General features: G+C 57.5%; 1 protein-coding gene across 2 annotated transcripts; it reads left to right on the forward strand.

Annotated features, from left to right (window-relative positions):
• The first annotated feature begins 1,574 nt into the window (after positions 1 to 1,574).
• On the forward strand, positions 1,575 to 24,156 carry AFAP1L1 (actin filament associated protein 1 like 1). 2 transcript variants are annotated; one of them, XM_027718830.2, is made up of 19 exons: positions 1,575 to 1,601; positions 14,722 to 14,850; positions 15,363 to 15,446; positions 15,801 to 15,898; positions 16,024 to 16,135; positions 16,521 to 16,619; positions 17,314 to 17,525; positions 17,874 to 18,053; positions 18,774 to 18,860; positions 19,142 to 19,235; positions 19,347 to 19,499; positions 19,947 to 20,158; positions 20,581 to 20,726; positions 21,083 to 21,161; positions 21,280 to 21,394; positions 21,605 to 21,769; positions 22,014 to 22,195; positions 22,443 to 22,571; positions 22,947 to 24,156. In XM_027718830.2, the coding sequence occupies exons 1-19, from the start codon at positions 1,586 to 1,588 to the stop codon at positions 22,968 to 22,970; spliced, it is 2,316 nt and encodes a 771-aa protein (XP_027574631.1). In that variant the 5' UTR covers positions 1,575 to 1,585; the 3' UTR covers positions 22,971 to 24,156. The 2 variants fall into 2 exon arrangements, with proteins under 2 accessions (XP_027574631.1, XP_027574632.1); XM_027718831.2 differs by having other exon boundaries at positions 22,017 to 22,195.
• The last annotated feature ends 52 nt before the right edge of the window (positions 24,157 to 24,208 follow it).

Genomic DNA, 24,208 nt, shown 5'->3' on the forward strand with positions numbered 1-24,208 from the left:
CCATTAGGAGCAACCCCAGCTCTGGGAGCTTTACACCAACATGGGAGAGGCTGGGGACTGAGGTGGAGATGGCACCATTTCCCTGGTAACCACTCCTGTCTGCTTTAGAGCAGCACTAACTGAACCAATTTTATTTATAATTGTCTTACTTATATAAACTAGGGCTCCCTAAATCAAGCTTAACTGTTTGCGGCTACAGGAAACTTCCATCTCCAGCAGCAGTTTCAGTGATAAAGCCTGGAGGATATTATTAATAACAATAATAACAGAACAGCAGGAGTCTTTTCATTTTCAAATAATTTTATGGACTAACTAACTGTTCTCCTGCATGGCAAAGGTGGGAAAACTGAGGCAGGACACAGTGCTCCCTCCCAGAGCCAAGGCAGCCTCTCTGGCTCATACCATTCTGGGGCAGCAAACCTCATGGGTCGCTCATGGGCTGTGCAGAAGGTACCCAGGTGTCAGCACCTGCCCTGGAAGCAATTCCTGCCTAAGCCCATCCTCTCATTTGGCTGCTCTGCAATTCCCAGCCACAAAGCAGCCCAAGCCTGCCGGTGTTGGCAGCCCTGGCTTATGAGCACCTCTGACCACAGATGACCCCATGTTATGAGAGAAAATTAGGGCTTGATCCAGACAGGAGGGACCAGCAAACACCGTCCAGGCAGGGAGCAGTGTCTGGGCAGGAGCTGGCTCCCAGCCAGCCATGGAGAGGTGAGAGAGGCTTCTGCCTCACAGCAGTCCTGGGCTGAGTGTGCCCCAAATGGGGAATTTCTTGAGGCCAGTTGCTAATGCCCATCTAATATTTCAATTATTGCTTTCCCAAGCGATAACAGGGTATGTGTGATTTACATATTTCTGTCACAACCTGCTGTCCCCAGAGGGGTGCCAGGAGACGCTGTCCTTGCTGCCACACGTGAGGCACTCTCTCACACACCCCACAAGTCTGCCGAGCCCAGATCTCCCTTGAGGGGAGAGGGACAGTGACAGTGGCAGGAGCACCGTGGCCCGGCAGATGCCGGGCACATGAGGGGCACCAGGAAGGAGCAGATATGGAAGGGGTTTTGAGGTAGCTGTGTTTGCTCACAGCATGTGTGTTTGGGTGTGGGAATTCGGTATTTTTTCCCCAAACCGAAGTTGCCCAACCCAACAATCCCCGCAGGCAGGTGAAGGTGCCCCACTCTAGACCCCCGCCCTTCCCAGGGGGTCTCTGAGTGCTGCGGGGGATGATCAACGCCCGGTGTGCGGCAGCACCTGGTGGGGATGTAGGGATGAGGGGACCCGGGACACCCCCAGCCGCGCAAGGGGGGTCGTGGGAGGTGGGCGCTGCAGGGCTGCACACGGAGGGTCCCTGTCTCTGGGGACAACCCTTCCGCCCGTGCTGCCGGCGGGGAACCCCCCCCCGGACTGTGTCCCGGTGCCGTGCCGGGCCGTGCCGGTGCTCGGCGCTGCCGTGCACCGAGGGAGGGGCGGACGAAGGGATTGGCCGCTCCGAACCGAGACCCGGCCCCGCCGGGCGGCTGCTGCCCGTGACACTCGCCCGCCCGCGCCTCCCGGGGCGGCCGGTGCTGCCCGCGGCTCCGGGACCATGGACCGGCTCAGTGGTAAGAGGGGACGGGACGGGACGAGAAGGGAAAGGACGGGACGAGCATCCCCTTTCCCGGGAGCACGGCGCGGAGGAGAGAAGGGTTTCCCATCCCAGTTCCAGGCTGGGGATCGCGCATCCCATCCCGACCAAGCGGGTGCGTCTCACCGGCTCGATGTGAGACCCTGCTCCCAGGGTGCCTTTACCCCTTACCAGCCTTGCGGCAGAGCCAGTTGGGGCACAAACTGGTGCCAGTTTCCCTTTGCTGGTCAGATGGGTAAAAAACCACCAGCCTGCAAGGAAGTCTATAGGGTGTAAGCACTTGTTAGGGGAAATTGTGGTCGTAGAAAGGGAGGTGACTTTTGAGATAGAGCTGATCAGATTTAGAGGCTTTCCTTATCTGGGGAAGATACCAGTGGTCTCATAAAGCCACGGAGGGCCTGATCCCCACCCTGTTGGGAAGTGGCTGCGTTCCCACATGTGTGTGATTCCTGCCTGCAGCTTGTGGCATCGGGCTCACGTAGCTGTTAGGCTTTGATCTGGGATATGTATAAACCTGCCAGGGGCTTTGGGCCAACTTTGTAGAGAAGGTCCTGGCTTTCTGCTAGGGCTGGCAGGTCCCCGGAGGGAGCGGAGGAAAACTTTCAGGGGGCTTGCTGTTTGCTGCCACTGAGCAGGGGCCTGGGGCTGCAGAGGAGGAGCAGGTGGTGACATGATGTAGTACGGGGGTCCTGGCCCTTGACCTGTCCTTGGAGGTGCTACAGAAGCACCAGCCAAAAACGATAACAGGGAGGCCAGGGGCCTCAATCTGGCTCTGCAGGCTGGGACCACGCTGAAATCCCAGGGGAGTTCAGGCACTGCTGTGTCTGCAGCTGTGGGTCAGCACCAGAAAGACCCAAGGGTCAAGAGTTCCCCTTCCCGATGTAAAAGGATGGGGTGGTGTTTCCGCAGTGGAAACACAGTTATGAGGAGTGTGAGACTTGTGGAAACACAGCTCATGGTGCTCGGAGAGCAGTGTCAGTGCCCTGCAGCCTGGGAGGGGACAGGGCTGGTGACAGGGACAGCCTTCCTCCACCTTCCCCTGTGGTTGCAGCTCGCCCTGCCTGCCAGCCTGGATGCCTTTGCCAGCTCTGAAGGAGGGTGCTGTTGCAGGAGGAGTGTTGTCAAATGACATGTGATGCCAGAGGTGCAGGGTCCCAGAGTACATCACCAATGGGAGAGCAGAGGGTCTTGGCTTCCCTATTCTCCTGCTGTGCAAGCTGATGGGAGGTTACCCTGCTTGCATCACAGTCCACCCCAAAAATCAGTCTTGGGACCTCATGGCAGAGGATGCCCAGCATACTGTGGAAGCATGATGTCTGGGCATGGTTTGGCCTCTCCACAGGTTGGCCTTGCCAGGGAAGAGCCTCTCTGCTGTTTCATCCCCCTCACTGGTGCCTGGTATGGTAGCAGCAGCAGCGCCTGCCTGCTTTGTTTTGAGTGCTTGTGATGAATTGCTGTTGGCACCTGGATGGCTCTTTGCTAATGTAAACCTTCTCCAGACCCTCCTGCTCATCATCCAGAGCCACTGGATCCCTCTGGTGGGCTGTGACACATGGAGAGAAAGCAGAGGGTTCTCTCCAGGTTTCCTTCCCTAGTACAAAGGGTGGTGAGTCTGGTGGTGGGCAGGAGCTCTGTGCTCCGTTCCCAGCTGTCTGGCAACCCCTTTGTTCACCTGGAGCTCTGCTCAGGCCCTGGTATCCTGACTTTATGATCTGCCAGCTTCTGGTTGGTGTATCTTGACTTTATGATCTGCCAACTTCTTCAGTGCTTTCCATGTGCCAGCTGAGCCTGCTGCCTTCCCCAGCAGGCTGGGCAGCACCCAATGCAAGGCTCAGCTCTACACCAGTGGCTAACTGGGGGAAATGGTGCTGTGGGCTGTTGGGGGAGTTGTTTCAGGTTGTGCTGATGGAGAACACAGCTCACAGCGTGTGATTTGGGAGGTAATCTGTGCCAGAGCCTTTGCTCTAATAGGCCTGTGCTCACACATGGCTTCTCCTCATTAGTGCCTCTTCCATGACCTTTTGTGCCACCAGAATTTAGGTCCTGCACCAAACTTATCTGGGGTCTAAATCCAGCAAAGCCGGTGGAGATGTGTCAGGGATAAACTTGGCTCCAGCTTGCCCACAGGAATGGGGAGGTTGCAGGACTGGTGGGAGGGAGCCCGGATCATTCCTGACCTGCCTCCTCAAGCTGGCAGCAGGAATCCCGCCGGCCCCGCGCCGGTGGAAGGGGAGCGGAGTGGGTGAGAAACACTGACCGGGCCAGCTGTTAGCGAGCCAGGCAAGTGCCGAGCTCTCCTCCGCATTGCAGCCATTCCTTCCGCTGGAAACTCAGCTGCCCGGGGCCACCGCCTGTTTATAGCCCGGCAGCGCGTGGGGAAGGGGCTGAGCCCCCCTCGGGCTGCCCCTTCCCCTTAGTGCTGGGCAAAGTGGGGTGGGAGGGTGGCCCCGGGGATGCTGATGCGAGTGGAACTGGGAAGCGCTGGAGTTGTTTGCCCCTCTGGTTCTTCCAGTATCCTTTGTGCAGCCTTGGTTTAACCAGGGAAATAGGTCTCGCTGGAGGTACTGGATCCCTGCTGAAGCCAGCCTGGCTGCTCTGGAGGGGCACAGACCTGCCTGCCCTGCACGGGTGCCTGCTGCAGAGGAGCTGCTGGAGAGGGGAAGGAGGCTGCTGCGGGAGTAGTGTCCTCCATCCAGGAGCCTTGGGAACTGTCCTATCTGCCTGGGCTGTCTGGAAAACCTGCCTCTTTCCCGCGTTTGCTCTTGACCTGGAAATGCTGTTTTCCGGAGCAAATGTGCTGAGCTGAGAGGCTGACGTGCCCTTTACTACGGAGCAGAACTGAGCTCCGATGTGCCTGCAGCTGGCAGGAGGTTCTTATCCCTGCCCAGGAAAACTTTGTTTAAGGTTTTGAAGAAGTTTCTCATCCCAAACAGTGGGAAGCCTTCTCAGAGGAGGACAGAGAGAGAACACAGGGTTTGACCCAAGATGTGCCTGTTTTTCAGTAGCCAAATAACTTGGTGGGGACAGAAGATAACAGCAGAGTGGAGGCTTGAAGTGGTTTCTGGCATCCCAGACTTATGTCCTAACCCCTTAACCCTTCCCTACTACCTAGTCTGTCACAGCTAAAGCTCTCTCCTGAGGAACACACATCTCCTGCATATAAGGAACCTTAAAATTGATGGCATAACTCTCCATCCTGTAAAATATCTATTAAATATCACTCTTTCAGGGCAGCAGCAGGACAATTGTGTTGGAAACCTCCCAAGGAGCTCAGCATAGTCTCTGCCAGCTCTGCACAAACAAGGAGCTGGCACCCCTGCCAGGGCACCCACGAGGTGAAGAGAGCAGGGAGGGCACCCTGGCAGCCAGCAGCAGCCTGTCATCACCCTATGGCACTAAAAGCAGTGGCATTTGGGGAGCTCAAGTCCCTGTGTGGATGCTGGGTTGACGATCTGCAGCCTCTGCAGTGGGAAAGGATGAAAATAACCTCTTTGGGCCTCCCCCCACAGCATGGCTGCTGCAGCCCCTTCCCTTTCTGCTGCTGATATGCCTCCATTGCATCAAAGCCGGCTCTTTGGCAGGCAAGGGAAAACACTGACATTTCGTAACAGTTTGGAACAAAAACAGAGCTTTGCTGCAAGGGGTTTCCATGCTCAAAATACTTTTTTTTTTTTGAAGTGGGTTTCATGTGCATGTGATCCTGGAAGTGATAAGAGGGAGCTCTGGGCAACGCTGGTATGCTCTGATCACTGGCAATTAGTAGGAGATGTGAAAGGAGCAGTTTGAAGAATGGCTTTGGCTTTCTTCTGGGGTTTTTTGAACATTAAACCCACCCAACTTTGTGAGAGGGGAACAGCCCCATTTTGGCTCCTTGTCCGGTGTATTCAAGTGCCCATTTTATGTGGTCCAAAGTTTTGGGAAACACTTTGGGAATCCAAGGTTGTGAAGGACAGAGTCAGGAACAGAAATTATGTAGCAAAAGGTTTGATAGCTGGCTGTGTGTCCTGGAGTTACAAACAGGTATGGGTGAACCAGCCCCAGCATTGGTGGAGCCATCGGCAACGACCAGAGCAGTCAGTCTCACCTTCCCCTGTGCTCAAGCTCGTCAGCATTCCCGCCGGGATAAACCGGCTTTCCTGCCCCTCCAGCCCTGCCCCGCAGGGGTTAAGCGGGTAGGAAGTGCTGTCGGATGGTGGCCTTGCTGCTGCACCTGATGCTCCCGGCGGAGCTTGGCAAGGGAAGGAAACGGAAGGGCTGTTCTCGGCTGAGAAAATACGCTTATCCTGCTCTCTGAGGGTCCTCCAGAGCAGCATGGCCCTGGCCCCCAAACAGTGACACCCTCTGCTGTGCCCTGCCTGCCCCTGCCTGGGAACATTGGGACAGGGCTGAGGTGGCCACTGAGAGGGTCCCAATCCCCATGCCATGCAGGGAGGACTCGTGCCCAGCACAGCTCCAGAACTCCTGGGCATTTTTGAGGTCAGGGCAGGGATGCCAACATCGGGGGCTGAGTGCTGGACATATATCTCCCTCCTCCCAGGTCCCCAGAGATATTTCCCCCACAGGAAGTCTATGGTTTCTCCTCCCACCACCTCTGAAAATAAGTGTCCATATCGTGCAATGCTGTTGAAAGCATTTGGGAAAGTGGAGGTGGATGATGATTGATCCACCAGCTCCTTTCTGCAAATCCCACACCTGGCCTGCCCATCAAGCTGCTTGGTGAGGGTCCTGGACCCTCCTCTCCTTCTGAGGGTCCAGCCACAACCTCCTCATGCGACTCTTCCTCCTAGGAAGATGTGTCAGCCCTGTTGGCCTTCCTGTGTCTCACTCCCACAGGTTGGGTATTGCATCCGAGTCATTTTGGATCTTGGCTTTGGGGAAGAGGGATGTATGGGACACAAAGAGGTGTCTTTTGGGATGCAGAAATCTTTCCATCGTCACCAGAGGGGCTGAGGTGCCCATTTTGGAGATATGGGGGCTGGATCTGGCCCTGGGTGGTGGCATGGCCATACCTGCCTGGGTGCAGGGCAGTGGGAAGGACATGCTGGCATCAGCCCCAGGGTGCTGAGTCACAGGGTTTCCCACCACGATACCTACAACCAGCTGTAATTCCAGCTGTCCTGGAGGCTCAGGTTTGGTGGAGACCAAGGACTACACAGAGGTGAGAGCTTCAGATCCCCGCAGCTCCGAGACAGCCACAGGCAAGAAGGTGTGACCCAGGGAGGCTTCCCAGTGCTCTGCCTGCTATGGAGGATGGTCAGGGGGGTGGGCAAATGGTTGTGGCACCCGTCCCAGGGCCTCTCCCAATGTTGGAGGGGAGCCCAGGCCAACCTGCTGCTCCTTGCGCTGCGGAGTTTGTTTGGAAAAGGCCGACACCAAAATTTTGGTTGGAGAAAACACAGTTTATTCTGGGTTCTGAGTAATCCTAACATCTCTCCTTTGCCTGAAGCTTGTTTTTTATACATTACTCAGCAGGTCTTGCCCCTGCCTGACTATTCCTTTAAAGGGCATCTCAAACCTTTCTTTTTCATTCATTATTTAAATGTGTTTTCCAGCCAGGAGCCTCCGAGGTCTGCTCCCAGGCTGGCTGGGTGAGCGTCCTGCCATGTGCCTGCTGAGCCTGGCACCGAGTTTTGAAATGTAGTCTGGAGGTACTGAATCTGGTCTATGTGAATTTGCACAGCTGATTGTGTTGAGCTGTGGCTAGAAACAGCTTGTACCTGGGGTTAGGAGCCCCCCAGGGCTCAGGGGTCTGGGGCAGAGCAGGCAGAGGGAGGAAGCTGCCCGTGCCCTGCCTATGGACACAGCAGGGTCACTCCAAGATATCTCACCTTGGTGCTTTTATTTGCTCAACGTCTTGCAGTGCTCAGCAGTAAGAAGGGGGCCACCCAGAAACCACCCACTCCTCCCCTGGGGTGGGGGCAGCTGCAGCCTCTTCGGGTCAGTGGGATAAAGTTTGCTTTTGGTGAGCTAAAGCAAACAGCCACTGACTTCTCCAGGAGGCAGAGAAACGGCTGACAAGCTGGGGGAACAGCCCCTGGAGAAGGGGTCCTGCTACAGCACAGGGCACTGGGGGGTCATTACCTGCCTGGGTTTCAGGAGATGCTTGTGGGTAATTTAATCAGCCTGTTAATTATTACCTGCACCACTTGTGAAGCAGCTGTGAGGAAGGACATACCCTGCAGCCCAACAAGGATTTCTCCCAGCAGCGATTCCATGCAGAGAGCCTCAGTCCCTCTGACGTCCCACGGCTGTGCTGGTGAGTCACTGCCCAAGGACTGGGGTGCCAAGTGGAGTGTGCAGGGTGAGGTGCTGGTGCTGAGGGGGAGATTTTCCTCTCACAGCCATGCTCTGAGTGTGGGCATCACCAGGAGAGCCTGGACTCATCCTGGGGGTCCAGTTGCAGTCCACAACCCTCCCCTTGGGACATCCTGCAAGGGGTGTGCTGCTGGGCTGGGTGGGAAGGGAACTGCCAGGATCCCCTTGTTTTTCAGTCTCTTTATTAATCCAGTTACATAGAAAAGAGGCTTGTCGGGCCCCACAGAGTGAGTGATGGTTCCTGCAGTGTGTGAGCTGGCAGGGGCATGAATGCAGGCGATAATCTTTGCCCTTTGCAAGCTCTGTCAGCCTGTAATTACATTTCCCTCTATTCAGGACTCCTGTTTCCTAGTTTAAGACTCTGGAGGGTGTGAAACTGTCTCTACTCCAGGAAAAAGTGCACTCAAATGGGGATGTTTGAAGTCTTGCTTCTGCGTCCAATTCCCTTGTGCCTGGCTGGGTGCTCTGGGCAGAGCTACAGCTCTCCTTGCTCTTCTCCCCCTTTTGGGAGGTGGTGAGGAATCTGAGAAACCCCTCTGCACAGAGGGCCAGGGAAGCAGAAGGGCTTGGGAAGAGCCTGGCTGAGAGGGAAGCTCTGCCACTTGGCCCGGGCTGGACTTGCTGCTCGTCTGGTCTCTGCTGGGGTGAGCAAGCGGCTGGAGCGAGGCCATGAGATAAGGGTTTGTGCATGGCTATTTATACTGGGGAGGTGAGCTGCTGCTGGCAAAGGCACTGGGACTGCTGAAAGCAGCTAAACTGGTGCCACTGGAGCTGTGCTGGGAAAGGAATACCCCCCAAGCTGCTGTCAGTGCTGAGGAGTGTATCTGGAGCAGATGGGGCCACCAATGAAGGAGGCTCTGGAGGCACAGCCAGGCCACCCCTTGTGCTGTCTAACCTCTCTGGTTGCTCATCCACCCCTCTCCCAGGACTAGAGTGGGATGGAGGGGCCCTGAAAACCCTGTGGGCTCCTCTGTGTAAGGAGAGAATCCAGCATGCAATTGCACAGGGAGGCAGAGCCGGCAGGAGACCTGCCCCCTCGAGCAAGCAGGTTTCATGTTCATCTCCCAGGACTGATTTTCCAAGGTTATCAGCTAAGGGTATGAGTTACTGTGAGGTCACCATGACGAGGTCCCCAGGAGATGTGCGTTGCTGCTCTGCCTGCTGCAGCCTGGGGGGGTGTGGAGGGTGCCCCACCCAGGGCAGGGAAGGGAGTGGGGAGGTAGCAAGGAGGTGCTGAGAGTTTGGGGAACAAAATTTGAGCTTGCCTTGTGCTTCACAATGCTCAGGGATGCTGTGGCACCCAAGCTGAGACCTGCCAGGGGAGCAGGGATGGCTGTCAGAATCCAGGGAGTTATCACAGCAAGGGGTGGGAAGAGGCACCAGCTGGGGCAGTTGGAGAGCCAGGGAGGGTGGAGGGCTCCTGGCCTTGCAGGAGCCAGTCCCAAGTGCTCAGCTCATGCTGACATTGTCGGATGCCGAGTCAGAGGCGCTCCCCCCATCCGCCCCACTCAAGGGGCCCTTGTTTCCAGGGAGGAGATGATTCATGTGCACAGAGTAGCCCCTTAGCAAATCTTCCACTGTTACAGGATGTTGCCAGAGCTCAAGTGTGATCATTAATGGTTGGCTTTTCCCTAAAACCCCTCCGGCCAAGTTGTTCCATAGCAGCACAGACTGGGAGGAGGAGGTACTTTCCAGGCTGTTGTTCCTGGCCCCAGCAGCCCATCCCAGCCTGCCCCACACCCAGCAGGTGATGGCTGGCAGGGAAGCAGAGATGGATGGCGAGGGTGCCCTGCTCAGCCCTGCCATCTCCAGGGGCTGAATGCTGCCCCTCTTCTGCCCACTAGGCAGGGCACTCCTGTACACACCAGAGGGGCAGTGGCCACGGACAGGGTGCAGGCAGTGCTCTGCCCTCCTGTCTCCTGCACAAAGGAACAATTCTGGGAGCGCCATGACGCCCCCACCAAGGCACTTCCTCGCTGGCTGTGCACCTGCCTCCTCCCTTTTGGAAAGAAAACCTCCTTGGGAATGGGAATGGGAACAGGAAGTACCCTGAGAGCTCAGCAAAATGCTCAGGAGGCCATGGGCTTCCTCAGAGAGCAGCAGCAGGGGACAGCTGGCTCTGCAGGGATGGGAAGTTGCACGTTGGGGCTGGAGGGGGCTGTCAGCACCCACTTTGGGCAACACCCCCCTGGTGATGCCCATGCTGGGGCAGGCAGTGAGACATGGAGGCATGTCCCGGCGTTGGGTGTCTCTTGCAGGTGACTCAACATCAGCCCTTGGAGAGGTCAGTGTGGTTTGTGTGCTACAAACAGCTCCTTTGGCAGCGCTGGGTCTGTTTGTCCCACAGGCACCTCCTGCAGGGCTCTTCCTGGGGCGTCAGTGGGTGCTGGGACAGACCCTTCCTCAGCCCACACCCCACCTATTTATGGCATCCCAGGAGCTATAAACATTTGTTTACTGCCGGTGGCAGCTGTAAGGAGCCCTGTGCAGGCAGGCAGAGCGTCCCAGGGCCCTGCCTATGCCAACAGGAAGGATTTATTTGTGCTTGGTTTTTATTTTAGCTACAAACAATGGCTGTTACTCCCAGCATCCGATTTCCCCCCAGGCCTCCTCAACCCCAGCCATCACCTGGTGTGGGAGGAAGCCTGGCCAGGGGCAGGTCCCTGTGCACCTCCCACTGCATTACAGTGGTGTGATTCAGCATCTCCTCCAGCATCTCCCCTCCCCGGGGTTTTCTCAGGCTGCAGACTGGCTTTTCTTGGGATGAAAACTCCATGTGATTGTCTTATCTCTCCCCCTGCAAAAGCTGAGTCTGTACACCAGGAAACTCCTGCTTTGGCTTGGCTGGAGACTCTTCCTCCTCTTCCTCTTCCTCCTCTCTGCAGGTTGCTGGACCAAGACCTAATTTTTGCTTCTGTGATGGAGCAGAGGCCAGGGAGGGGGTGACAGGCTCTGCAGCTGCAGGCTATGTCCAAACCCTTATCTCTGTGCTGTGAAAACAGGTCCCTGAGGAGGGGGAGCACTTGTGGAGTCTAAAAATACAGCTGACCTGGGTGCAGGGTGGAGAGAGGTGGTGGGATGATGGACGGGATGCAGCTCCTCTGCCAGCACTGTGCTTGGTGCTGCTTCTAGGGCAGGATTTAGCAGCAGAGGAAATAGTGTCCCATCGTCCTAAATGGCAGCAGTGTCCTAGTGCTGGTCCCCTGGCTCACCCTGTCCCAGCAAAGCTGCCCTGTGTCCCCCCAGCCCATCCAGCCCTCTTAGCTGATGTTAAAGCCATCTGCTGCCATGGCTCCTGGCCTTCCCAGGCTCAGAGATCTCATGGGCATCTCCCCATTCTGGCAGTGGGACAGGCTGCAAACGTGGAGAGGAGTGGGTTTCTGGGAGGGCAGGCTCCTCCAGGAGACATCCTGACATGGTTGTGTCCAAAGCCTGAGTGCAGAGAAGCGGTGTGATCCCACATGATTTCAGTTGAAAAGAAACCCCAGCAGAAAGCAGCAGGTGGGAGCCATTTGTCAGCACCAGAGGCAGGCGCGGGGCCAGAGGTGTCCCCAGGCTCAGGGGGCGGGGGACACGAGGTCCCTTTTCGGCCGTCACCTGCTCAGTGCCTGTGGCTGATCCGGTATCCGACCGCCTCCTCCTCCAGGAGCCCTTTGATGTCCCGCTGCCGCCTCTGTCCCTGAGCTCAGAGCCCCCAAGGCCAGAGTTGTGCACTGACACCAGCGCCCACTCTCAGCTCAGGATCCAGGTCCCCTGCCCGCTGTGGCATGGGCTCAGATGCCATTTGTGCAGGGTCTGTGCTCACTCCCACCAGCTATTGCAGGAATGATGTTCTGGTCCTTGCTTGCCAGGCTTGGGTTAGTCACATCATCCACTGCTGCACCCCTGGAGCAATCTCCCCTTGCTTCCTGCAGGCACCCCCTTGACCTTCTTTAGAGTGGAAGCCTAAAGAGCATAGGAAATTAATTCCTTCCCTCCCTCCGCTCCCCCAGGCAGAGGCTCGGCTCAGCAGGCTGTGTGCCCTCCTGGGATCACAGGCCTCTTTGACTGCCCCCTCCCTCCCCCTTGTATTTTGGAGGATGTTTAACAAGGGAGACGGAGGGGACAGCTCAGCTGGGGGGAAACAAAGGCGCCTTCAGAGCTCGCTCCACGCCTGCCGTGCTGCGTGTGCCCGGCTCAGCGCGGCGCTCGGGGCAGTGCTGGTGAGCTCACCCCCCTGCCATGCCGGGCCACAGGCCTGGCTTATCGGGCACCCTCGGCTCCTGTGTGCTGTGGGGTCTCCTCACCCCCCTCACAGCCTGCTTTGAGACTATTAATAGAAACCCGCCTGCCCTTCTGCCCCCGGCTGGCCCAGAGCCCTGACACAAGAGCTGGTGGCCGTGATGGCAGATGTCCTACATGTGGCAGGGGATGGGAATGATGATGAACATCCCTGCCTGGGCTTTTGTGTGCAGTGGGAATGGAGATGCTGGTGATCATCCCTGCTGGGCTTCAGTGTGTTGTGTGAAGCCAAGGTAGGGAGTGTGCATGGCCCCCATCCCCTCTGTGGGAGCTCATGGCCAGGTGAGAGCCTGCTGAGCTGGGGCAGCAGGAAGATGGGTGACTCCCTAGATGGTTGCAGGTGCTGGGTGGACAGGGGATATATTGCTTTTTATCCCAGCTGCTTCCTTAATGGTCCCCTGCCTCTCCAAGCCCTGCAGGGGAGGATGTCCCACCCAGCCTAGAGACAACCACTGCATCGTTGAGCAGGAGCCCGCTCCCATCCTGCCTGTGCAGCACTCTGCAAACTTCCCAGGGAAGATCTGCCCCTTTTCCCTCCCTTCCTACCTCTGCACAGGGGCCATGGGAGCTGGGTCCTCACCCTTGTACGTTAAGCACAAGGCTCTCACATAGTCAGAGTAGGTCCCCGCCGTGGGAGGTGTGTGCTGGAGAGGGCCAGTGAGCATCAGCATCAGCAGGACCTGGGTCTTGTGGCTGCCTGTCAGCTGTGGGATGTTATTCCAGCTCAAGGAGCTGGAGTCCCACTTCTCGTGGTTGCCCTCTCCTTCCCCACAGTCTGGGGGATGCTTACAGCTCCCCAGGCTTGCTTGTTCCTCCTGGAGCTTGGGAGGCTACCTGTCCTGGATTGGCCTGCCCTTGGGAGATGGGCACTGGCAAGGCTGCTCTGGCCAAAAGGGCTGAGGTTGCTGTTTAGCTTGGCACTGGGGAGGGAGGAGGAAGCAGAAGGTCTGTGGAGATAGAAGCTGGGGAGGCAGGAAGAGGCTTGTGAGGCACATCCTGCCTCCCATCCCGGGAAGGTGACAATTTGGGGCTGGACATACTGTCTCCTTGCCTGGGGGCTCCTCTTGGCTGGGCACTGATCCACCTCAACCCACTCATGCTGGGCTCCTCTTCAGCCAAAACCCTTTGAATCACTAGTTGGTTTTACTTCACTGTCTCTGCTTCGGGCAGCAATGCCAGACTCACTCCATACTCCTTATATGAGTATGGGGAATCCCATCAGAAACACAGCATCCTCCCCTTCCCCTGGGGAATATACCCCATGCCAGCCCTCTCTGCTGCCCATCTCTGCTCTGCCAAGGCCCTTCTGCTGGCAGAGCCTGGAGGGGAGTGGTGGGGACAGGTACAGCCCAGGCAGGGTGTCTCCAATGCTCTGTGCTTCTGGGGCACATGCTCTCCCCTCCCTGCAAGCCATCCCCATAAGTCAGCACATCCGAGCTGCCTCTGTGGTTATCCCTGGCCTCTCCTCGTGTCCCTGGAGACCCAAATCCAGCTGTGTGCCACCTCAGCTGTGCTGTGAGGACTTTCAGTTGCTGCTAAGAAGGGATCCTGCACTGGAAGAAACTGCAGCTCCTTTTTCTGCCCTCTGTAGCCTCCAGAGCTCCAGGTTTGCTCGTGTCCCTGGGCTTGGCCTCCCCAGTTCAGGCCATCTCAGGTGCTGGATCCTGCTGGAGCTGCCCTGGAGGCCAGTGGAGCTGTGTGGGTGTGTGGTCCTGGGTAGAACAGAGGCTTGGCTTTGGATCCAGCTCAGTTTTGTCTTATCCTGCTTGGAGGAGATAAGGTACAGGAAAAGACCTGGGATGAGGATGTTGATGCACGTGCAGAAATGAGGGTGTGGGAGCTCATGAGTGATTTGGAGTCCAGAGTTTGCCTTGTTAAGTCCTTCCCATCCTTGGCCAACATGTTTTCCCAAAGCTGTTGGTCAGCTGCTGCCATCACTGTAAATTTTGCCTTCAGTGATGAATTTTTTTTGTAGCCCTGCTCTAACATTGAAACATCCAAGTGTTTTTGGAAGCCTTGCCACATGGGTACCCTGAGCTGCAGTGTGCTTTTGCTTTGTAAAAACTGATGGTTTGAGCACAGCAGGGGAATACGAACATCCCCCAGCAGATGAGAGGTGGGGAGAACATCTCTGGGTGGCACTGCCAGTTGGCTCTGGAGATGGCACCTGGCTTTCCTTTCCTTCCTTTCCCTCTGTGACCTCCCAGCGAAGGGGCACCAGCAGCAACGATACATGGTGAGGAAGACAGGGGTGTAGCTTTATCTGCATGGAAAAAAATGTGTGCTAAGCCCTTTGACAGAGGTCCAGTAGCCTGTGGAGCTGGTGTTTCCATTCACAGACTGCATCCTGGAGTCTGCGTGCAGGTGGAAGAGCTTGCGCACGGAAAGAGCACGTGTGCACTTAACTGGGAAAAACCCTCATCCTGGTCATACTTCCGCCTTGTCTTAATGCCAGCACCCTGATATCCCTTTGTTGATGGGCTTTTTCCTGCTCTCCCCAGTGCTGGACCAGCTGCTGCCAGAGCTCAGCATCTTGCTCAAGCTGCTGGACCATGAGTACCTGAGTGCCACCACGCAGGAGCAGAAGCTGGCTGTCTCCACTATCCTGCAGAAGTTACAGCCACCTGCAGGTCTGTGTCCCTGTGCTATGGTGCCCAGTGGCTGTTCCCAGGGGCAGGTCCTGACCACAACTCCAGCAGGGCAGGGAAAATTTCCTTAAGGGGGGATGAGCCCAGCACCTGCTCAGCACCCTCAGGGCACTTTGCTCCCTGCTTTCACTTCCCAGCTCCTCCGTGCCCCAGGAGCGGGGCCTGGCATCAGCCCTGCCGTGGCTGCAGGGGGGGCTGCTCCCTGCAGAAACACCGCCCTGCAGAGCTCTTCCTGCCACAGTTTCTGCTGAGCACAGGGGTTTCCTCGGGAAGGCCAGGAGGACTGTGCACCTGGGGCTTCACAGCCTTCCCCCCTTCCTGTTCTCCTGGAGGGGCAGCAGCATCCCTGGGGGCTCCTCCACTCCCTGGGTGCCTGCACTGGAGGAGTGCCCGTGGCCTGTGTCCTTGGGCTGGTGTTTGTGGGGAGGAGGGTGCCAGTGCTTGCCCTGGCCACCCTGCCTGCCCCGGGCTCAGAGCATCCCCCTTGTTTCCAGGGAAGGATGTGGACTACATGTATGTCAACACAGCATCCCTGAGCAATGGCACCAGCTTCGTGGAGTCTCTCTTTGAGGAGTTTGGTATGTGTGGCTGACCCGGAGTGATGCCCCAGGGGGTCATGGTGGGTGGATGTAGTGCTGGTCCTGGGGTTTCTCTCGAAGTCCCTTCCCTCCAGGAAAGAAGAGTGAAAGCTGCATCCTTGTATCCAGGGTGGGCATCATCATCCCAGGCTCTTGCTCCCACTCCCATCTAGCTGTCTAGGGGCTGACCACAGGGAACCCATGCACCAGCTGTGTTTACCAGTGATGCCCATCTCCCAGCACCTTCCCAGTGAAAGGCTGTGGGTGATTGCCTTGGGGATCCCTGGAGGGCACGGCTGGGGAGGCCAGCTCTGTTTTCCTGCTCCCTTCACCCTCTCCATTTACCCTGGGCAGACTGTAACCTGCAGGACCTCCAGGACATGCAGGAGGAGGAGGGGGATGCCAGCGATGGTGTTGGCTTGGAGCTGTCAAGGAGCCAGACAGCAAAAACTGTAAGTCACTGGGTGCCCACCTGCAAGGTCTGCTCTTCACCTGCATGGGCACGTGGTGGTGGCCAGGGCTGGGATTCATGACCCTCTCCACTGCCTAGATAATGCAGGTGGTGTTTCTGCCGTAGGTTCCTGTGGATCCTGCTCCACCACTGCCCACCACTCCCCCACCTGAGGATTACTACGAGGAAGCCCTTCCCCTGGGCCCTGGCAAGGCCCCTGAGTACATCACCTCCCGCAGTAAGTTCTGCTCCGTGCTGAGGCAGCAGGAGGGTAGGGGAAGCCCCACAAGCTGCCTACTGCATCCCCATACCTGCCTGCCTCCCTGGAAAACCAGGCAGCCCTTAGTGGGCTTGACAGCTCATCTTGGGGAAGGAATTGTCGCTGCTCCCACCAGCATCGCTCCTGTCCCACTCCCTTCCCATCCCACTGCACTGTTATTGCAAGGAATTGTTTGCTTCAGCTCCACTGGGAATGGGGTGGTGGGGAGAGGTCAGACCCACGGGGGACTGAGATGACCTGGGAGGGTGTGCTTGGCTCTGCCCCAGCTCACAGGCTCACTGCTTGGAGCATCGATGATGGGAAACCAGTGTAACAGCCCCAGCTCCCTCTGCTTCCTCTGCAGACAGCTCCAGCCCCCCCAACTCCATCGAGGATGGCTATTACGAGGATGCAGACAGCAACTACCCCGTCACCAGGATAAATGGGGAGCAAAAAAATTCCTGTAGGTATCTGTAGGTATCTGGGTGCCCTCGACAGGGAGGGGAGAGCTTTGACAAATCCAGCCCTGAGGTGGGGCTTGAGCACTGGTGGGGTTGAGGCTGAAGACTCACTCACATGTTAGAGACTGCTGGGCAAAAAGCAAGGAGCGTGAAGTGCTGTTTGTCACACAGGCCAGAGCCCTCGTGCTGATGCAATCGGTGCTGTGTCTGTCACCAGCACTGGGAGGGATGTCCCTGCCTGTGCAGCTCTTGTGCCCTGCGTGAGGAGCCTCTGCCATGGCAGAGGAGGGTTGGGGAAGGACAGCTCAGTTCCTCCGTACCACCCAGGAGGTGTGGGGCAGAAGGCCCACTTCAGGCTCCATTGCAGGTAGAAGTTTAATCCAGGCTTTCAAAGTCTGAGCCTCTGAAAGAAATAAGCCAGCCAAGGGGTCTGGGTAGACGCACCTGGGACTGGCGCTTGGCCCACGAGCATCCTGCCAAGATTCAAGGGGAAATGGAGATGTCTGGGGCCAAACGCTGCTGTTTCCAGAAGTTGACATGGAATCCATCTATTCTAGCACCCAGCCCAGGCTCTGTGCTGGAGTCCACCGAATGCAGGGAGCCCTGGCAGTGTGCTGGCAGTGCCCTGGCAGTGAGGGTGCCTGGCAGGCAGGGTCCCAGAGTGCCTTTTGGGGTGACTCCCCTGTTTCCTTCCAGACAATGACTCGGATGCCATGAGCAGCTCTTATGAGTCGTATGACGAGGAGGAGGAGGAGGGGAAGAGCCAGCAGCTGACACACCAGTGGCCATCAGAGGAAGCCTCCATGAACCTGGTGAAGGATTGCAGGATTTGTGCTTTCCTGTTGCGCAAGAAGCGCTTCGGACAGTGGGCCAAGCAACTCACCATCATACGGGACAGCAAACTGCTGGTGAGCCTGAGCTGGTGGGGGACAGAAACCCCCTTGGTGGGTTATGACAGTGGTTGGGCTGAAGAAAAATAGCACTTTCCAAGCCAAGACCCTTCCCCAAGGCTGCCACTGCCCTGCAGCACATGCAGCGGGCTGCCCTCACTTTCCTTGGAGGGCTCACAGTTTTGGGACACCATGGAGTGGGAAGGCACCCTGCAGCCCTCCACCACTGAGGCTGTTGCATAGCCTGAGCCACCTTCATCTGCGCCACCCGTGAGGGACCAGGAGGGACCCCCGGCATGACAGCCAGACAGACAGGTTTTAGCTGAGCCCTGTTCTGAGCTGAGCAGTTCTCTTTGCTTCCCCTAGTGCTACAAAAGCTCCAAGGACCGGCAGCCACATGTGGAGGTGCCCCTGGGCACCTGTAATGTCATTTACGTCCCCAAGGACGGGCGGCGCAAGAAGCACGAGCTGCGGTTCTCGCTGCCGGGGGCCGAGGCGCTGGTGCTGGCTGTGCAGAGCAAGGAGCAGGCTGAGGAGTGGCTGAAGGTACCACGGCTGCCCCCTGCTTCTCCCCAGGGGCCACTGACTCCCCTTGGCATCCTCCCTGGCTGAAGTGGGGAGGGGGTTTCCCTGGGAAAGGTCTTGCCCCCCTGGAATGGGAAAGGGGCTTTGCTCCTGTGTCTTATCGGCTGGAGGGGCTGACCGGCTGCTTCCCAGGGCCTGGGCGTCTCCAGCACTGATAGCCCCCGCGGGTGGGGATGTTTGCTCTCCCCCTCCTCTTCCCTGTGGCCCTTTCCTGCCTTTGTTCAGGGGCGGGAAGCGGGGGCTGCGGGGAAGGGGCCGCGGGTGGGAAAGGAGCCTCTGAGCACACCACAAATCCAGCTGTTACCCCAAATGTGAGAGAACAGGGTTATTTTACACAGCAGGGACAAGCCACGCTGTGTCTGCCTGTAAAACAAGGGGCTCTCTAAGTGTCCTGTGCTGGCAGAATGACTCCGGTTTGGGACCCAAGTCTCTCACCTCTGACATTTCCAAAATCCCTGATAAAATCCACAAAACTGGTTGCAGTTTTGAAGGGGCCAAAGTGTGTGCAATCCCACAGGCAAGCCAGGCTTGTGCCCTGAGCAGGGCTCTCTGCCCTGTACAGTGGAGATCAGGATCTAACCCCACAGTTCAGCCTGGCTCTGGCAGTGAAGGAGTTGAGCCAGGGAGGGCAGCCCTGGCCCTCGGGTCCATTTTCAATGACTGCTGGATCTGTCTCTGCAGGTGATAAAGGAAGCCAGCAGCCCCGCAGCAGGTGGGATGGAAGCCCCCACCTCCCCAGTGATGCCGTGCAAGATGGACCTGGATAAGGTGATGGTTTCTAAGGACCCTACCAAGATGTTGCGCGGGGTTGCTGCAGCCAAGCCTGGGGAACACAGGGCTGGGGGAGCCCCAGACTCCTGGGGCTGCGCAAGGAGCACTTCCCATTCTCACAGCAACTCTGTGGGGCTTCCCGTGCTGGGGAAGGGGGGCAAGAAGGGGGTTTGGGGATATCTCAGCCCTGTGCAGGGAGACGAAAGGCTAACAGTGGCCGTTGCTGGGGTCTGCACAGGGGGCACGGCTGACAGGGTTCTGCTCCATTCCCCCCACAGCGGCTGTCCCAGGAGAAGCACACCTCGGACTCGGACAGCGCGGCCATGGGTGACACCAGCTCCCCGGCAGCCCGCAGGGAGCACAGCGAGCACGGTACAGCCCCCACCCAGCCGGGGGCACCACAGCTGGGAGCACCCTCTCCAGTGAGGGGGGAGGCCAGGACATGCACCAGGGGCACACAGCTACCCTGTCCTTTCCTTCCAGGGAAAGGCAAAAAGAGCGGCTTGGCTGACCTGAAGGGCTCGATGAGCCGAGCAGCAGGGAAAAAGATCACCAGGATCATCAGCTTCTCCAAGAAGAAGCCTTCTGCTGAGGACACACAGACCTCCTCCACTGAGGAGGACATCCCCTGCTGTGGTTGGTGTGGGCCAGGGACAAAGATGGGGCTCGGGTCAGGTGGGAGTGGGAGCAGTGGGGAGTGACATCCTTCTCCCCCGCATGGCTGTAGGGGGTAAGGGGGTAGTGGGGTAGGAACAAGTCACCAATCTGCTGGAGGGCTGTGACAGTACCACAGGCTGTGAAATGCTGCCCAGTCCTGCTGTGCAAATTCCTGTGGTGAGTGGGGAAGGAGTGAGTGATCACCCATGTCCCAGAGAGCAGGCTTGTGGGACTGTTGGTACCGAGCTGGCACCTCACCTGGGCTCAGGGTGTCCCAGCTGGTTCTCTGTGGGGAAACTGAGGCACAGAAGGACTGAATGAGAAGGGAGCCATGCTGTAATCTCTGGGCAGCTGTGTCTCATTAAAGCCTGCCTGAGGTCCAGCCGAGCAGGCACTGATACCCTTCCCTCCCCCTGCCACTCTCAGGCTACCTCAGTGTCCTGGTTAACCAGTGCTGGAAGGAGCGCTGGTGTCGCCTCAAGGGCAACACCCTCTACTTCCACAAGGACCGCACCGACCTACGGACCCACGTGAACGCCATCGTGCTGCGGGGCTGCGAGGTGGTCCCTGGGCTGGGCCCCAAACATCCCTTTGCCTTCCGCATCCTGCGCAACGGGCAGGAGGTGACAGCGCTGGAGGTGAGTGACAGCAGGGTGGGCAGAGTGTGCCAGGCCCATGAGGAGGGGAGTGCCAAGCTGGGGGAGCATCCCTTGTGATGATCAACACTCCCATGTAAGCACTGCCTTGTTTTCCCCCGTCCTGTATGTTAAAGAATCTCAGGGTATCATTTAGGTGAGCTCAGAGCAGCCACGCAGGTACTTGCAGGCTGGAGCAGGGAGGAGGCTGGCAGGGCTGAAGCAGGCAGGTTGCAGGGGCTGGCTGGGGGTTTGGGATTCCTGCATATGCCTGTGGGCTTTCTCTTGAACCCTCCCAAGTCTTGCACATACTCTTTGCGTGTGGAGGCTGACTCGTGCACAGCAAGGCTTTTTGTCAGGAGGCAGGAGAGAGGGCAAGAGTCTGGGAGCTGGGGATGCACCCCAACCCTTTCTCTCTCTTGCAGGCAAGCTGTTCCGAAGACCTGGGTCGCTGGCTGGGTCTTCTCTTGGTGGAGACAGGCTCCAAGACAGCACCAGAGGCCTTGCACTATGACTACGTGGATGTGGAGACGATTGCCAACATAGTGACAGCTGTGAGGCACTCCTACCTGTAAGGCTGTCCTCCTGCTATGCCTGGGGCTGAGTGTTGGGCTGGGGATAGCGATCCTTAGCCCTGTGGGCTCCCTAGAAAGAGGACAGGCTGGAATGTGGTTTGTGCTGTCATCTTGGGGACACACAATGTCCCAGGGGTTGTTTCCCTTAGGTGGTTTCCCCTTGGGCAGGATGGAAAGCAGAAAGTCTTTCATCAAAGCTGATGAAGGACTTGGGATGGGATGGGTAGGGTAGGGTAGAGTGCTCATGAATGAAGCTGGGAGAGCAATGCAGGAATCCCTCTGAGATAGAAGGGCTACCTGAAGGGCTGGCAAGGACATCCTGGAAAGGAAGACCCCATCCCTCCTTCTGCAGGTGGGCCAGCTCCTCCCAGGATCACCAGCCAGACTCCTCCCGTGTGGTGTATGATGACGTCCCGTATGAGAAGGTTCAGGTGAGCACGACTTCATGTCTCTCCCTCTCCCACTGCTGAAAGTGTCCTATGGAGCCTTGGCCAGGCTGTGATGGCCCCATGGGTCTTTCAGCACGCTCTCCCTCCTGTCCCCACACAGGCTGAGGAGGAGCCAGGGCGGCCAGCGGGAGCCCAGGTGAAGCGCCACGCCTCCTCCTGCAGCGAGAAGTCACGGCGGGTGGACCCGCAAGTGAAAGTGAAGAGGCACGCCTCGAGTGAGTGGAGTCCTCGCCCACAAACCTCCCAGGGGGGCCCTGGCCGGTGTGGAAGGGGGCTGTTTCCCAGAGGGGTCTGCAGCCAAGTTGGGGCCAGCTGACCCCAGCACACTGGTGATGGGTTTTGCCGTGCCAGCTCAGCTGGACTGTGGATGGCACTGGTGCATTCGGGGTCACAGCCCTCACTATGGGCTCCCCTTGTGCGTGCAGGTGCCAACCAGTACAGGTATGGGAAGAACCGGGCTGAGGAGGATGCCCGGCGATTCCTGACAGAGAAGGAGAAACTGGAGAAGGAGAAGGCATCGATCCGCAGCGAGCTGATGTTGCTGCGGAAAGAGAAGCGAGAGCTGCGGGAAGCCATGAAGGGCAGCACGGGTAGGTTGGTGCCGCCCGAGCACTGCGGCTGCTCGAAGGCGCTCGGGCACAGTGGGGAGGTGCAGAGCTGGGGTGGCACGGGGACACTGGGCTGGCGGTGACTATGGCTGTGAGCCGGGCTGGCTGCAGCACACTGCTGGGCTGGCAGCCCCATCTAGTGTCCCCATCCAGGAGGATGGGTGGATTCTCCATCCCCGTAGCCTCATCCCCAGGCCAAGGCACTGAGCTGCGTGCGTTGTCCCAGCAGGGACAAAGCTGCAGGAGCTGGAGCAGCGAGTGGCCGCACTGGAGGAGCAGTGCCGGCAGAAGGAGGAGCGCCGCGTCGACCTGGAGCTCAAGCTGACTGAAGTAAAGGAGCAGTTGAAGCAGTCGCTGGCAGGAGGGCCGGCCCTGGGGCTGGCCGTGACCACCAAGGCTGAGAATGGGGTATGCATCCCTTTTTCCCTCTCTGTCACAGCTCCAACTTCCACCAGCAACAGCGTGTCAGGGGAGCAGCATTTGGGGAAGAGGGGATATCCCTGTGGCTTTGTCCCATTGTGGACAGAAGTGTGTCAATTAGGTTTGGCCACAGCAGTTTTGACCTCATGACAGTCTGTGCTTTTTTTTTTATCTGGTTGTCCTAGCTTTCTGGGTCTCCTAAACCCTTCTCCTTCTTGCTCCCTCCTTTCCACAGGAAACTACAAACAAGCCAAACGGGAGCCCCCCTGAGCACTTGGTCCCTGTTAACTGTGCAGCTGAGCTGAGGAAGAGAAGTCCCTCCATCATCCCTGCCAACAAGGGAAACGTGCTGCGGAAGGCCAAGGTCCTGCTTTACTCTCCCTCTCCTCCCTGGCCCCACGGGAATTCTCAGCCTTTGTCCCATCCCCCTTGCTTTGAGGACTGGGAGTGCTCCCTACCCCAAAGCTGCCAGGGTCACCTGTAGGCAGGCTGACTCAGTACAGCACACTCGCTGCTGGCATGGGCCCGGATTGCAGGGAAATTTGGGAGGTGCAGGGCTGGGTGAGCACTGGGAAAGCATTGCTTCTAAAATGCCCAGGGCAGCAGCAGCAACCCCAGCACTGGAAAATGCTGGGATGGTCTAAAGCCCCAGCAGGGAGACATGACTTTGAAGGGCTCTGTGTTTCCTTCTCCAGCAATGTCTCCTCATCCCCTGCTTTTATTTTATCTTTCTCTGCAGGAATGGGAAAAGAAGCAGACTTAAGCCAGCCTACCAAGCCCCTGATGGACACTGGAGCTCAAGGAGGAGCTACAAGCCCCCTTTCTCCAAGACACTGGGAGGGTGCTGGGAAGGCATGGTGGGAAGAGACATTCTCCCAGACCCCACCACTGTGGCACCGTCTGCCTCGTGGGCAACACTACAAACCAGGGAATAGAGGGCGGGAGTGGGATTTGGGAGGCGGGTGGGGAAAGGGAGAGTCCCTTGTGGATCAGGGTCACATACTACTGGGAAACCCATCTCTGGGGAGAGCCTGCCCCAGGGCCAGGAGTTCGACATAAGGTGTGTGTGCCCATGGTGGTGCATAAGGAAGGAGGGGAGAGCCTGGGAGCTGGCAGTTGGCACTGCCCAGCAGGCTCTCTGATTTATCAGGATCAGCATGTGTCCAGGCTAACACTTTCCAAAGCAACCACGGACTCATTGGGGATTTTTAGCTCCCTTAGTATTGGGATTCATGAGCTGCTCAGGACCAGACACTTCAGAGATGCTGATCATTCACCCTGCTCACTGCTCCCAGCTCTGCAGGGTCTCATCTCAGGGTTCCTCATGTCTCGAGCTTGCTGCGCCTCAACCAAGTGCCTTCGTCCAATATTTCCTTCTTGTCTTCCAGGCAGTAAAGGCGAGGGCGTGCTGCCTTCCCTTGGGAATGAAGGAAGCTCAAGTGTCAGCATTTGAAAGCAAATTAACAGTGGACACCTCTCACCCTTGCTAAACAGCTTAGAAGTGCTGCAAAGGGCTGAGGCTGGAGGCAGCCCTGCTCTCTGCCCTAGTCCTGTGGCTTTCAGGGGAGTGGGAAGGGAGCAGGGCTCTGTCCTGGCCAACAGTGCATTCACACTATTGCTGCCACAGTCAGACACAGGTTGCCAAGGCATGTGGTCAAAATGGAGTGATGGGAAGTTTAAAAAAACAAAAAACAAAACAAAAACTCAGAAGTGCTATCAAATGGGGGGATTGGAACAGAACAGAGAAATAGAAGAAGGTTATTCAGCACAGGCAGAAACAAGGGACAGGAATGAAAAGGAAAGGCCCAGGCTTTTGTGCTGGGAACAAGGGAGTCGGACCATCACCCACTCATGCTATCACTGCCACAATTAACCTCTGGAGCTCGCTCTTTCAAAGCCCTGTGTTAGTAACTAGGTAAGCAGCTTTTAATAAAAACACTGGCACTGGCCCGCTGGTTCCTCTGGCTGAGGGAGCATGGCAGGAAAGCTACTCCTGCTCAC

This window comes from Pipra filicauda, unplaced genomic scaffold (genome assembly GCF_003945595.2).
Source record: "Pipra filicauda isolate LSUMZ 115617 unplaced genomic scaffold, ASM394559v2 scaffold3_size10097308_pilon, whole genome shotgun sequence".
NCBI classification, from domain to species: domain Eukaryota; kingdom Metazoa; phylum Chordata; class Aves; order Passeriformes; family Pipridae; genus Pipra; species Pipra filicauda.